The sequence below is a fragment of the Maniola jurtina genome, chromosome 8, assembly GCF_905333055.1.
Source record: "Maniola jurtina chromosome 8, ilManJurt1.1, whole genome shotgun sequence".
Lineage (NCBI taxonomy): Eukaryota > Metazoa > Arthropoda > Insecta > Lepidoptera > Nymphalidae > Maniola > Maniola jurtina.
The window spans coordinates 13,304,607-13,316,752 of NC_060036.1; the positions used below are offsets into that span (position 1 = coordinate 13,304,607).

At 37.0% G+C, this 12,146-nt stretch overlaps 2 protein-coding genes across 2 annotated transcripts in view; one reads left to right on the plus strand and one right to left on the minus strand.

Moving 5' to 3' along the window:
* Positions 1 to 12,146, plus strand: part of LOC123867386 — a 44,940-nt gene that overhangs the window by 12,672 nt on the left and 20,122 nt on the right. The window contains exon 2 of the mRNA XM_045909397.1: positions 11,891 to 12,001. Coding sequence (XP_045765353.1) covers positions 11,936 to 12,001 — 66 coding nt within the window. The 5' untranslated portion in view covers positions 11,891 to 11,935. The remainder of the gene's footprint in view (positions 1 to 11,890; positions 12,002 to 12,146) is intronic.
* On the minus strand, positions 1,712 to 4,386 carry LOC123867374 (zinc finger BED domain-containing protein 5-like). The gene is made up of 3 exons (XM_045909378.1): positions 4,120 to 4,386; positions 3,833 to 4,009; positions 1,712 to 3,733 (listed from the first exon to the last, which is right to left on the minus strand). Exons 2-3 carry the CDS (start codon positions 4,001 to 4,003, stop codon positions 1,829 to 1,831), a joined length of 2,076 nt encoding a protein of 691 aa, XP_045765334.1. The 5' UTR covers positions 4,004 to 4,009; positions 4,120 to 4,386; the 3' UTR covers positions 1,712 to 1,828.

Sequence of the window (12,146 nt, forward strand, 5' to 3'; positions counted from 1 at the left end):
TGTAATACCCGAAGAAAATCCATACTTCCATCCATACTTCCATGCTAATATTATAAATGTGAAAGTGTGTCTGTCTGTCTGTCTGTCTGTCTGCTATGTTTCACGGCCTAACCGTTGAACCAATTTTAATTAAATTTGGTACAGATATGGGTAACATCAGCACGGGGAAGGACATAGGCTACTTTTTATCCCGGAAAATCAAAGAGTTCCTACGGGATTTTACAAAACCGAAATCCGCGCTGGCGAAGTCGCGGCTTTCCTCTAGTATAATATATTTTGATGAAAGATTGTATACACCTTTGTCATCCGTTACTGTTATCTGCCAAAGCCACTTCGTACACAAATATACTTCTCTAAACACCGTTTCTGTCACCCAATGGTAGCCTAATTGCGTTTATCTATGCTTCTATAGTATAGTACGTATCAATGCCAGATTTTAAAGCAAAGTTTTTTGACTCCAGTGCGGCCACAGTCTAACTTATTTAGTAGTACTGCGTGTCAAACCCCTATATCAGAGATAATTGAACACTCATTCGAAATGGCAAGAAAATATTTCCCAGACAGAACATTAGGTCTTTTATAGCGGACCTATCCGTTACCTTCTTCTGTCCTTTACGTAGGACGTTACTCAAAGCAACGAATCAATAAGTAAGAGAGTTTATGAAGTCTTACAGCCTATTTTATAATACATATATGTATATTGGATCAACAAATTATGTTCTATTTTTATCGTGTTTAAACGACTCTCGTTTGAGTCTCGAGTCTCGAAGGGTACCTTTGATTAGGTACCTTGAAAATTTGTATTATATTGTAAATTATGGAAATGTACACTGATATTACAAAAAGGAGCTTTGTGTTTGATGAATCTCCGGAACTACTGATCCGAATCTGAAAATTCTTTCACTGTTGAATAGACACCCGAGTGTTATCAGTTGGCTATAAATTAAATTACTTGGATGAATTCGCGGGCCAAGGCGAGTAATTTATATTTTTGGAACATTATGTCCTTTATAGCGGACATAATATTATCAGTTATCACCTACTTTCTTTTCAACCGTCATCTAGGACCTCATTTCAATTTATTTATCAAAAATTAAGGTAGGGTTCATTGCTAGCCGACTTCTTTTTGAGGTACCATAGAACTTACTTTGTGATATACCTTATGTTTTTACACATTTTATGAATTATCGCTCGACATTACCTGAATCTGATATGGAGGATCTTATTTTACATTGTAAGTTTGTATTAAATTATTCGGAAATGAAAAGAAAATAACTTTCTAAACATTACGTCTTTTGCAGCGCGTTTTTATCTTCATTTTGTTCTTTACGTGGGACGTATCACGTAACTTAAGTCTCAAAGTAACAAAGTAATAAAATAAGTCAGAAAGGGTTCATTGTTTATGAGGAACTCTATATCAGCGGTTCCCGAATTCTTTTGGCTTCGGAACCCTTTTTGTTTCACCATTTTTCGGCGGAACCCTAGCTTTTAGTAAGAAGTAAACTAAAGACGGAAATACACTTACATCTCGTGGCGTGTGGTAGCGCGCCAGAAGCATATCGGTTTCATACATTTAATATGGTTAAAGACATACTTGTATGCCTTGTCGTGTCACGTCCTGTCAAATGTATGAAAACGTATGATCCTGGCGCGCCACGACATGCCACGCCACGTAAGTATATTTCCGCCTTAACAGCAACATTTTTTTTCGTGAAATCACACCATCTGAGGCTTTTTGGATTGGTGTCCGCAAAGTTTGATGTTAAGAGAAAGACTTTTTAAGATAAAAATATTTACTTAGTTAGAAGAAAAGGTAATTACAAAAATTTTAATGTGATGAATGAAATCTCTTCATAGTTTTCCTTAAAATTACATCGAAGTCAGGTTTTATGTCCGACAATTGGATGCGGAGGTCTGGTGCAGCATTCAACCTACTCCTAAACTTATTTTTCGTGTAGGCGTACGCTGAAAACCCAGCCTCGCATCTGTAAGTTGTCACAAATGGGAGTAATGCTATGATAGCTTTTTCAGCAATGCCCGGGTATTCGTTTTTCAGGCCAATCCAAAATTGACTCGGGTTCATGATAGCTTCAGATTCGAAAAGTTGTTGGAGTGTGGATGAATTTTTAATATCAATTAAATTTTCATATTCCAATACAGTCAGTGTTAAAGGTTTGGTACTAATCCTAAATGGATTTCGGACCCATTCGATTTCCCGTAACCGAAGCTTTTCTTCTGGAAAATATTCCTCCAAAGATGTTTTTAGGTTTGTCAAATGTTCACGTATACTTATCTCTACGTCTGTAGCGATTTGAAGATGATTATATTTTTTGAGAAATTGCTCAAGTAGTGGAAAACACTCATACCTTTTTTGTCCAAGACATTCAATCCACAAGGCGATTTTCTCTTTCAATGAAGATACTTTGTCACTCACTGTAAATATGGTTATCATTCTTCCCTGCAAAGAGCTGCTCACTGTGTTCAGTTTATCAAATATGTCAGCCAAATAAGCCAATCTCATCAACCATCGCTCGTCTCGTAACAGTTCAAGATAGCTAGCACTTGCAGGCGAAGGAAGGGTCTGTAAGAAAACTTTCAGTTCATCGCGCAATTCATATAATCTGTTTAAAACCCTTCCTCTGGAAAGCCACCTCACTTCCGTGTGTAGAAGGAGTGATTGATGCTGACTTTTCATGTCTTCACACGTTTTTTTGAATAGCCTTGACTGCAGTGGACGTGTTTTCACAAAATTGACGATTTGTACGGCTTGATCAAGGACTTGTTTTAAATCAGATGGCACTCTTTTCACGGCAAGAGCATGACGATGTAAAATACAATGACTGCTAGTACAATTTTGCGCAACAGTTTTAATTCTTGACACTGTTCCTTTTACTTTACCAATCATGGCTGCAGCTCCATCGCTGCATACATCAATACATTTATTCCAATCAATTTTGTTTTTTTTCATGTATTCATCAATAACTTTAAAAATTTCTTCTCCAGTTGTATTGGCCTCCAAAGGAGCACAGAGAAACAAATCTTCTTCGATAGATTCTCTGTATGGATATCTGACAAAAACTAGCAGTATTGCTAGTCCGGCAACATCCGTACTTTCGTCCAGTTGCATTGCAAATGCATTGCTCTCTTTCAATCTATCAATCAATTCATCTTCAATGTGGTCTGAAATCTTATGAATACGGTCAGATACGATGTTGTTCGAACACTGTACCGTTGCCACTTTCTTAGCTGAATCCTCTCCAAGCAAGCAGGCAACAACTTCAGTCATGCATGGTTTCAAAAAATCCTCGGCTATTGTGTGAGGTTTTCCAGCTCGTGCAATCTTATAACTTAGCATGAATGAGGCTTTCGTGGCGTTTTCATTATCAGTTTTTGCATATTTTTGTAAAGCGGTCACACCTGCTTGATGTACATCTCTTTGTCTTTCAAAAAAACTAATGTTTTTATTTTTGAGGTGAGGATGATTAGTATCAAGGTGACGCTTAAGCTTTGCAGGTGCCAGGGAGCTATTCAACAAAATCTTGCTGCAAACAACACATTTTCCATCAGGATTTTCAGCATTCCCTATCGGTATAAATCCATAGGACAGATAGGACTCATCATATTTTCTCTTTTTTGAAGATATTCCCGCTTGACGTTCAGTATGGTCGGTAGTAGATGGTATCACTGTGTTTTGCTGATTTTGTTCAACAAAAGTGTCTTCCGTACCAATACCCTGAAAAAAAAATGCAATAAAAAACAGTTCGTATAAGCGCGGACACATACAACTTTAACAAATTGAAATAAATTATAAAAAATAGAATTAAGTTCTTACTGAACAACTAGCACCACTGGTAATTTCCGTTTTTTTTTCAATTGTCTCTCCTTCTGGTGAAGATGAGACTTGGTCAAAAGCTTGATTAGATTGATAAGTATTAACATTACTGTCCACAAAGCTAGCACCACGTTTCCCCTTAGCAATCCCAGGTTTTAGCCATTTATCCATCGTGAACTGTAAGTAAAACACAGCAATATTTTAGGCAAAAACGACCTGTTTTTGTGGAACTATTATAAGTAGCATTTGATTTATCATTATAATACGTAAAAATAATAAAAACATACCTGCTTAAAACAGTGCTCGTAAAACTATAAACAATCACTATCTAGGTACGGAATTTATTCTTAGCTTATTTTCGAGTTTTAAAATTTGGTATCAAAAACTTGATCACGTGCAGTCCTAGTAATCGTATTGACTCAACTGAATGGTCGCAAGCTGCCGCGGTATGCCGCGGGCGGCGGGAGAGCGACGAACGGCGCGGGCGGTGGGAGGACGACGAGCGGCGCGGGCGGTGGGAGGACGACGAGCGGCGCGATCGGGCGACGCGACACGTGACACGCACAGCGTACCTACCTACCTACATGGCGCCTAAATGGAATTTTGGAATGCAGTATTTTAAAACAAGTTGATTGAAAATGAATAATAAATTACGTCAATTTAATATTATCACAAGTGAAACGATTTACAATATGGAAATCTTGAATTTTCGCGGAACCCCTGAGGGTCTTTCACGGAACCTCAGGGTTCCGCGGAACACCTTTTGGGAACCGCTGCTCTATATTATTAGATCAACAATTATGTTCTATTTTTATCACATATTATATGAACTTTCGCTCGAAATTGGGAAGGTCTTTCTTTAACTCATAAGTTTGTGCTATTATTACAGGTAGATTATTAGTTCAATGGCTAGGTATTATCACGGTAATATTATATGTTATTCGGAAATGAAAAAAAATACTTATTTATTTTATAGAATAAACGTGGATTTAGGTTATTTCCAAAAACCCCGTGGGAACTCTTTATTTTTTCTGGATTAACATAACTTGTGCTTCTCTGTGATATTATAAGTTTTTTCTGTAGCTTTCATCAAAACCCATTGAACGGAGGGCCGTGAAAAAATCTATGAGAGACAGACAGGCACATTTTCGCATTTATACCTACATAATATTTATACCACGTCTTTTATTCCCTGTTCCAAGCTAATTTCTTGCAGGATTCGAAAATAAAATAATTATTTATTCTCCAAATGTGTTGGTTTTCGCTATTCATCATCGCGTGACTTCTTCGAAACGAAGTCAAAAGTACGTTTCCCTGCATACCCGTAACTAAATCGTTATTTTCACATGACAATTGACAATTATCTATACAGCAAACAGGCGAATCCTTTCTCATAATGTATGCATCAGGTATGTAGACTTTTAGTAGTACCTAGGGTTTAAATATCTACAAGTTCATGGCTTTAGACTTTTAATAAGAGAAAACTCGCAATTTAATTCCGGAAAATAGCGGCTGGTTAGTTTATTATTTATACCGTTTAAATCCTAGTGGGGCTGCACTTTGGCTGAATCGCGGAATAAAATAGCAGTAGGTAGGTAGGTACTCCGCTCCGAGTTACGATCCTTTTAAAAGGCGCGCCGACGGACAACATCATAAAATATGAAGTAGGTAAGTATGCGCCTACTTTAGAACTATTATTATAAAATTGAAGTAGAAATTAGTCATTTTAAAATATTTAGTACTAAAAATAATTCTCTAACGTTTTAATTTTTTTTGTGATATAACCACAAATTCACGGGTTTTCCTTTTCTTTTGCTATAGGACCTACCTACCTGCCAAATTTCATGACTCTAGGTCAACGGAAGTACCCTATAGATTTTCTTGTCCGACACGGCAGACGGACAGACAGACAGACAACAAAGTGATCCTATAAGAGTTCCGTTTTTCATTTTGAGGTACGGCACCTTAAAAATAACTAAAGCCTGCGGCCAACTCTATTCAATCAAAATATACATTTCGTAGTTCGATGAAAATGTTCGACAAATTCTACGAATCTACGAATATTTGATCTGTCTGGTTGCGATAGCATCCCGAAGGTAACTTACTTGGAAATAGAAATTTGAATTATTCTGTGAAATTGAAGCGTCAAGCGTCTACTGCCTATTTATGTTATACTTTTGTAAATAATATAACAGTAGGTAATGATCATTGATCACCTAAGTATAGCCGACATGGCAATCGGAGTGGGGATCCCGTACCGGAATAGCGCGGGTAACTTAGGGGTGTGCGGGGCGTCCCCCGCCTCATACCCCGATTGCCATGTTCACCTGTCGCGAACAACAATCTTATTTCGCTATAATCCGCCAAAACAGACAAACATGTGTGGTCCAACGTGCAGTATACAAAATAGGGTAAGTAGGTATGCACCGCCCGCTCTTCCACTGCAAAATATGCAGGAAACTTGCTTTTCCTGCATATTTGCAGGTTGCAGTTATTTGGTGTAACTGCAATCACACCAAAAAGTAGGAGATGATGTAGCCTAAAATGGAGCGTGCCTGCCTAAAAGCTACCTATGCCCTCTTCTTTGAAAGTACTAATTTTAGGTACTAATGTATAAGGGTAGTAACCTAAATAACCTCAAGCTTAGTCAGTATACAAAATGCCGGAAATAACTTCAATAAAATATCATTTATACCCGGCGTTCGCTGCCCTCAATCGGGATTTTTAAATAGTATGCGAAATACCGCGAGCTTTTCAGATTTTGATTGGTGCCTTTTATGTCAAGTCAGCGTAAGAAGTAGCGTAGGTATAAAACACACTGGAGATGTCAGCTATCTGTTTTAGTTTATAAGTATTTAGGTATATTAATTACTAGAGGATGCCCGCGACTTCGTCTGCGTGGATTTATGTTTTTAAAGATCCCGTGGGAACTGTTTGATTGTCCGGGATAAAAAGTTGCCAATGTCAATTACAAGGACGCGAGCTACTTCTTTACCAAATATCATACAAATCGGTTAAGCGGATGGGTCTCTAGGAATCCCTCGGGAACTGTTTGATTTTCCGGGATAAAAGCCTATGTCCGTCCCCGGGAGAGCAGACAGACAGACACACTTTCGCATTTATAATATTAGTAAGTATGGAAGTATGGATTATAATATTAAATAGCATATATGTATAATATTATTTATATTTAAGTACTAACATAAGATAAGACTGTAACACTAACAGATATTGTAGATCTGTTGTTGTCTGTATATAAATAAATATTTATTAATTTACTTTAAAAAGCTCAGAACAAAGGCTTATGACTACATCGGTAATTTACCTTTCTAACCCTACATAGTAACAAATACTAAGAACACCGAAAAATAAACAACCAAATAATTTAAATTCATTACACACCAAGGAGAGGTCTTTTGAAAACGCCTTTTCCCCTAAGGCCTAACACAAAATGAGAAATAGGTACTGACGTTTTCTGTTGTAAATTAAAATTGGATGTCGTCACAATGCTAATTTTATTCCAAACAGAGATACTTCGTTTTTACCTTCAGGTATTTACAGAATTCATTTAGAGCAGTCTTTCCCAACGTGGGCGATAACGCCCCCTTGTGGGCGCTGCAGGCCTAAAGGGGGGCGGTAAGAGACCCAGAAAAAAAAGGGGGCATTGTGTAGGGCTTTGGGGTCGATTTATAATTTCATCAACCTAGCTAGGAAGACTCTTAGACACCGACTGAGCCTCAGCCGGAAGAAGAACTTATAGAATTGACAACAAACGAACAAAATGAACAAATAAAAATCAAGTTCAAAAATGGATATCAAGAATTTTGGCTACAAAAACCGATCCCGCAATTGTACCCTGGATTGTGGTCAATTGTTCAACGATTTTTGATAGCATTCCCATCGTCATATTTGTGTGAACGTGGATTTAGTGCTGTGGCAACGCTGCTTACTAAAAAGAGAAATCGTTTGCGTGTTACCGAACGTGGCGACTTGCGGCTGTTTTTGAGTAAATTGGAACCTGATATCAACAAACTTATTGAACAGCACAGATTCAACCTTCACATTAGTTTTTATATAAGAATTGATTATGTTTGTTTTATTTTCAATAAAAGATACTCTGTCCGAATACTATAAATTTGCGTTTCAATAATCAGTTATAAGTACTTAGCGGTTTTTAAGTATGTTTAAAAAGGGGGGCGTTAAAAATAATTTATCCTTAAAGTGGGCAGTAGACAAAAAAAGGTTGGGAACCCCTGATTTAGAGTGTTATGTCTAATTTTGTTGTAAGTGTGATCACTGATCTCTAAACTAAAATGACTTCCGAATTGTATTACTATTCTTTTCATAGTAAGACGAAGGTTGCTCTAGGTCTAGAGGCGTTGTATACTATAAAATATTCAGCCAAATTGTAGATAAATAGTTCTTAGAGATCAATAGCTCAAAATAACATGGGCTTCAAAATTACTTTTTACAGAAGTCTGTAAAACCACAGACACAGATTAGAATGTATCTACTATATTAACTATACATAAATTTTGATTTATTAATAATATTAAAATGAGAACCAAACTACGTTTGTATAGAATGCATTGAGAAGCGCGCCAGCGCTACTTCTCTTAAAAACCCGGCCAAGTTCGAGCCAGACTCACGCACCGAGGATTCCGTACTCGGGTATTTTTCCGACTGTTTGCACGATAAATCAAAAACTATTAGGCATAAAAATAAACAAAAATCTGTTTTAGAATGTAAAGCCCCTTCATAATAATACCCACTTGGTTTAGTTATCTTAGTTTTAAAATGGAAAATACAAATTATTTTTTCATGAACACATTTTAAGTTTTTTTTTTTTTTTGGAATGGAATCACGAATTCACGGTTTTCGGGCTTTTTCCTTTACTTGTGCTATAAGACATACCTTCTTGCCATTTGTTGATTCTAAGTTAACGGGAAGTACCATTAGGTTTTCTTGACAGACACGACAGACGGACAGACGGGCAGACTGATAGATGGACAGGCGGACACACAGACAGACACACATACAACAAAGTGACCATATAAGGGTTCCGTTTTCCTTTTGAGGTACGGAACCCTACAAATTATAAATTATCAAATTTCTCCGACCGGAAATCGAACCATGGACCTGCCACATATAAGACAGCTTTAACCACTGCTACAGAAGTCATTGATATCGTCGATTTTAGAGCAACATGCGCCAAATCATATCATCACCAAGTAATAAAGTTCAAACAATGTTGCAGAAATCCGTACGATCATCTTTTGATTGCACATAAACAAGTCCTCGCACATCATCAACTTCGCACAAGATCATAATATTTATACTTTATGACTACGAGTTATCTGCAGTAGGGTTGCCTCCCTGTTTTTCAAATCCATTGATCCCAGGTACATTGCATCTTCCAACCATTGTTACGTTTTTTTTTCAAATCACACTAATATTATAAAGGAGAAAGTTTGTATGTGTGTGTGTGTGTGTGTGTGTATGTTTGTTACTCCTTCACGCAAAAACTACTGGACGGATCGGGCTGAGAATGGAGATAGATTATACCCTAGATTAGCACATAGGCTACTTTTTATCCCGGAAAATCAAAGAGTTCCCGCGGGAATTTTAAAAAACCTACATCCACGCGAACGAAGTCGCGGGCATCAGCTAGTAGTCGTATAAATTTAATCATTGTATTGCTGTGTACACCTATTAGGGCTTGTCACCTTAGATTAGGATCTTTTGTTTTTATGTTTGGACCATTTTTAGTAACAACCTGTTTTGTGTACCTTTTCAATAAAATAAAATAAAATAAAATAAAATCAGAGTCCAAAGTTGGTCTGAAAAAATTGACACAGCTAGTAGAAGATGAGTACTACAGAATCGGTATCGAGATGTCATATACAGAGTTCGTGCAGTTCGATATGAAGCAGAAAAAAATAAAAATGTCACGATCACGAAACAGCAAAATGAAAATTAAACTCAAACGAAACTGATGAATGACTGACATACATTATAATAATGTTCACAGATTAAACTGTTATAATCTACAGAATTTAAATCGGGTGTGGAATTAATTTCGCAGTATTCGGCTTCTATGCAGTTCTATAGTTCACAGATTTTGCATGAAAAAATGTACGGCAGACTGCAGTGCGCGCTAGCTTTTAGAATTGAATAAAATAGAATAGATTTTATTCAAATTAACTTTTACAAGTTTGAATCGTCAAATAATTTACCACTGGTTTGGAATGCCGTTCCTATCGAGAAGAACCAGCAAGAAACCAGCAAGAACTGGACGGACTGAAGAACTTACTCTTCATTATACTCGTATGTCATTAATTTGTCACAAAAGTTTCTCATTGTTAGCAGATAGTCAACTGGTGAATAGAGATGGTAATACCTCTTACAGTATTTAATAGTTGAAAAAATACTGCATATTTTAAACAGCTTTCTTGTGATATACCACTTTATTTTCTGAAAAACAGTGTCAGCCCTACGTATAAATAAAGCGTGCCAGGAATAGTCAGCGATCTCTGTGTATTCCTATTGTTTATGCGATAACATTATTCTCAGAAATCGGGTTGGTTCCCCAATAACCATTCTAGTGATTCTCACATACGTATAATATTTGGTTCGGAGTTCTGACTTCTGACTTATTGAGTACTAGCGTAAGCCTGCGATTTCATCCACATGGACTAGATAAATTTAAAATCCCTATTTTATGAAATTTTAAAGCCCCGTTGCTTTAAAATGTCATAAAATAAATACTTTGAGGTCAGTTATTTCTCAAAAAAATCCAAATTTTCAAGATTTTACTATAGCACTTTCTCTGCGAGACGAATATGCCGTAACCATACTTATTCAAAATTATAGCTTTAAGTACTAAGTTTTTGAGCTAAGCCACGGACGGACGGACAGACAGATAAACATGGTGAAACAATAAGGGTTCGGTGTTTACTATGAAACCTCAAAAAGAATTAATCACGAGCAGGTGTCCAGTATTCGAGTATGAAATCGAGCAATTCTTTCGTCAAACTAGCCCTCCAATCAATTTGGTCGTCAACAAAATTGTGAATTGTACTTGTAGACGACATTCGTTTCAATTTGTTAAATTGCAGATCACAAAGGGCAAGCGAATCGTATAAATTCCGAGAATCTTCTTTTCTTCTACCCAGTTTGATTGTGATCATAATACAGTCTAGATCGAATACCTTAATTTAACAAGTGTAAATTAAAAATTTATAACACCCCCGACGAGTGAAGGTTACAGTAACTAGAAAAGAGCTGATAACTTTCAAATGGCTGAACCGATTTTCTTGGATTATAGTTAAGAACACTCTCGATCAAGCCACCTTTCAAACAAAAAAAACTAAATTAAAATCGGTTCATTAGTTTAGGAGCTATGATGCCACAGACAGATACACACGTCAAATTTATAACACCCTTCTTTTTGGGTCGGGGGTTAAAAAGGAAATTATTTACCCATGGTTATAGTTCACAACTCTAAATAATTGTGTTAGGGTACAAAAATTATATCGGAAATAACAGAAAGAAGATGAATAATATTTTTTTGAACCATCCAGTTGTTATAAGTCCTTTTATAACAGGTACCTATCTCAATTCTAACTTGCTGGTTGGCGTTGGAACGTTTTTCAGATACAATGTACAGTAGAATTTAGAACCTTTTGTTGAAATCGGTTAAAAATAGGCCAATTAAGAGCCGGTTCCCACTTATCGTCTGCCAAATCAACTTCTGCAAGTTATGTATACTAAAATTTGCAGAAATTGACTTACTAACTTGACACTTGAAAAGGCAAGCGAGCAGTCTCCGTTGAACAGGAATAGAGAACAGGGACGACGGGACAAGTTTTTAATAATTTTATTCGAATCTCGCTGTCCCTGTTAACGGGGACACGGTTAGCTGGGACAACGGGACAAGTTTTTAATAATTTTATTCGAATCTCGCTGTCCCTGTTAACGGGGACACGGTCAGCGGGGGCAACGGGACTACACGGAATCTCGTAAATCATAATAACAAATCTTTTTCCTTCTTTCCAGATGTGATAGTGATCTGTGCAGTGAAGTGTCACACCCGAGGTACTTATGAAGCGCAAACTATGTGTAACACCATCCTTCACGTGTGACGACGACATGGAGGAGCTGAATGTGGTATGTATTGTATTATTTACTAGATGATGCCTGCGACGTCATCCGCGTGGATTTAGTTTTTAGGGTTCCGTGCCTCAAAAGGAAAAACGGAACCCTTATAGGATCACTTTGTTGTTTGTCTGTCTGTCCGTCTGTCAGACAGACA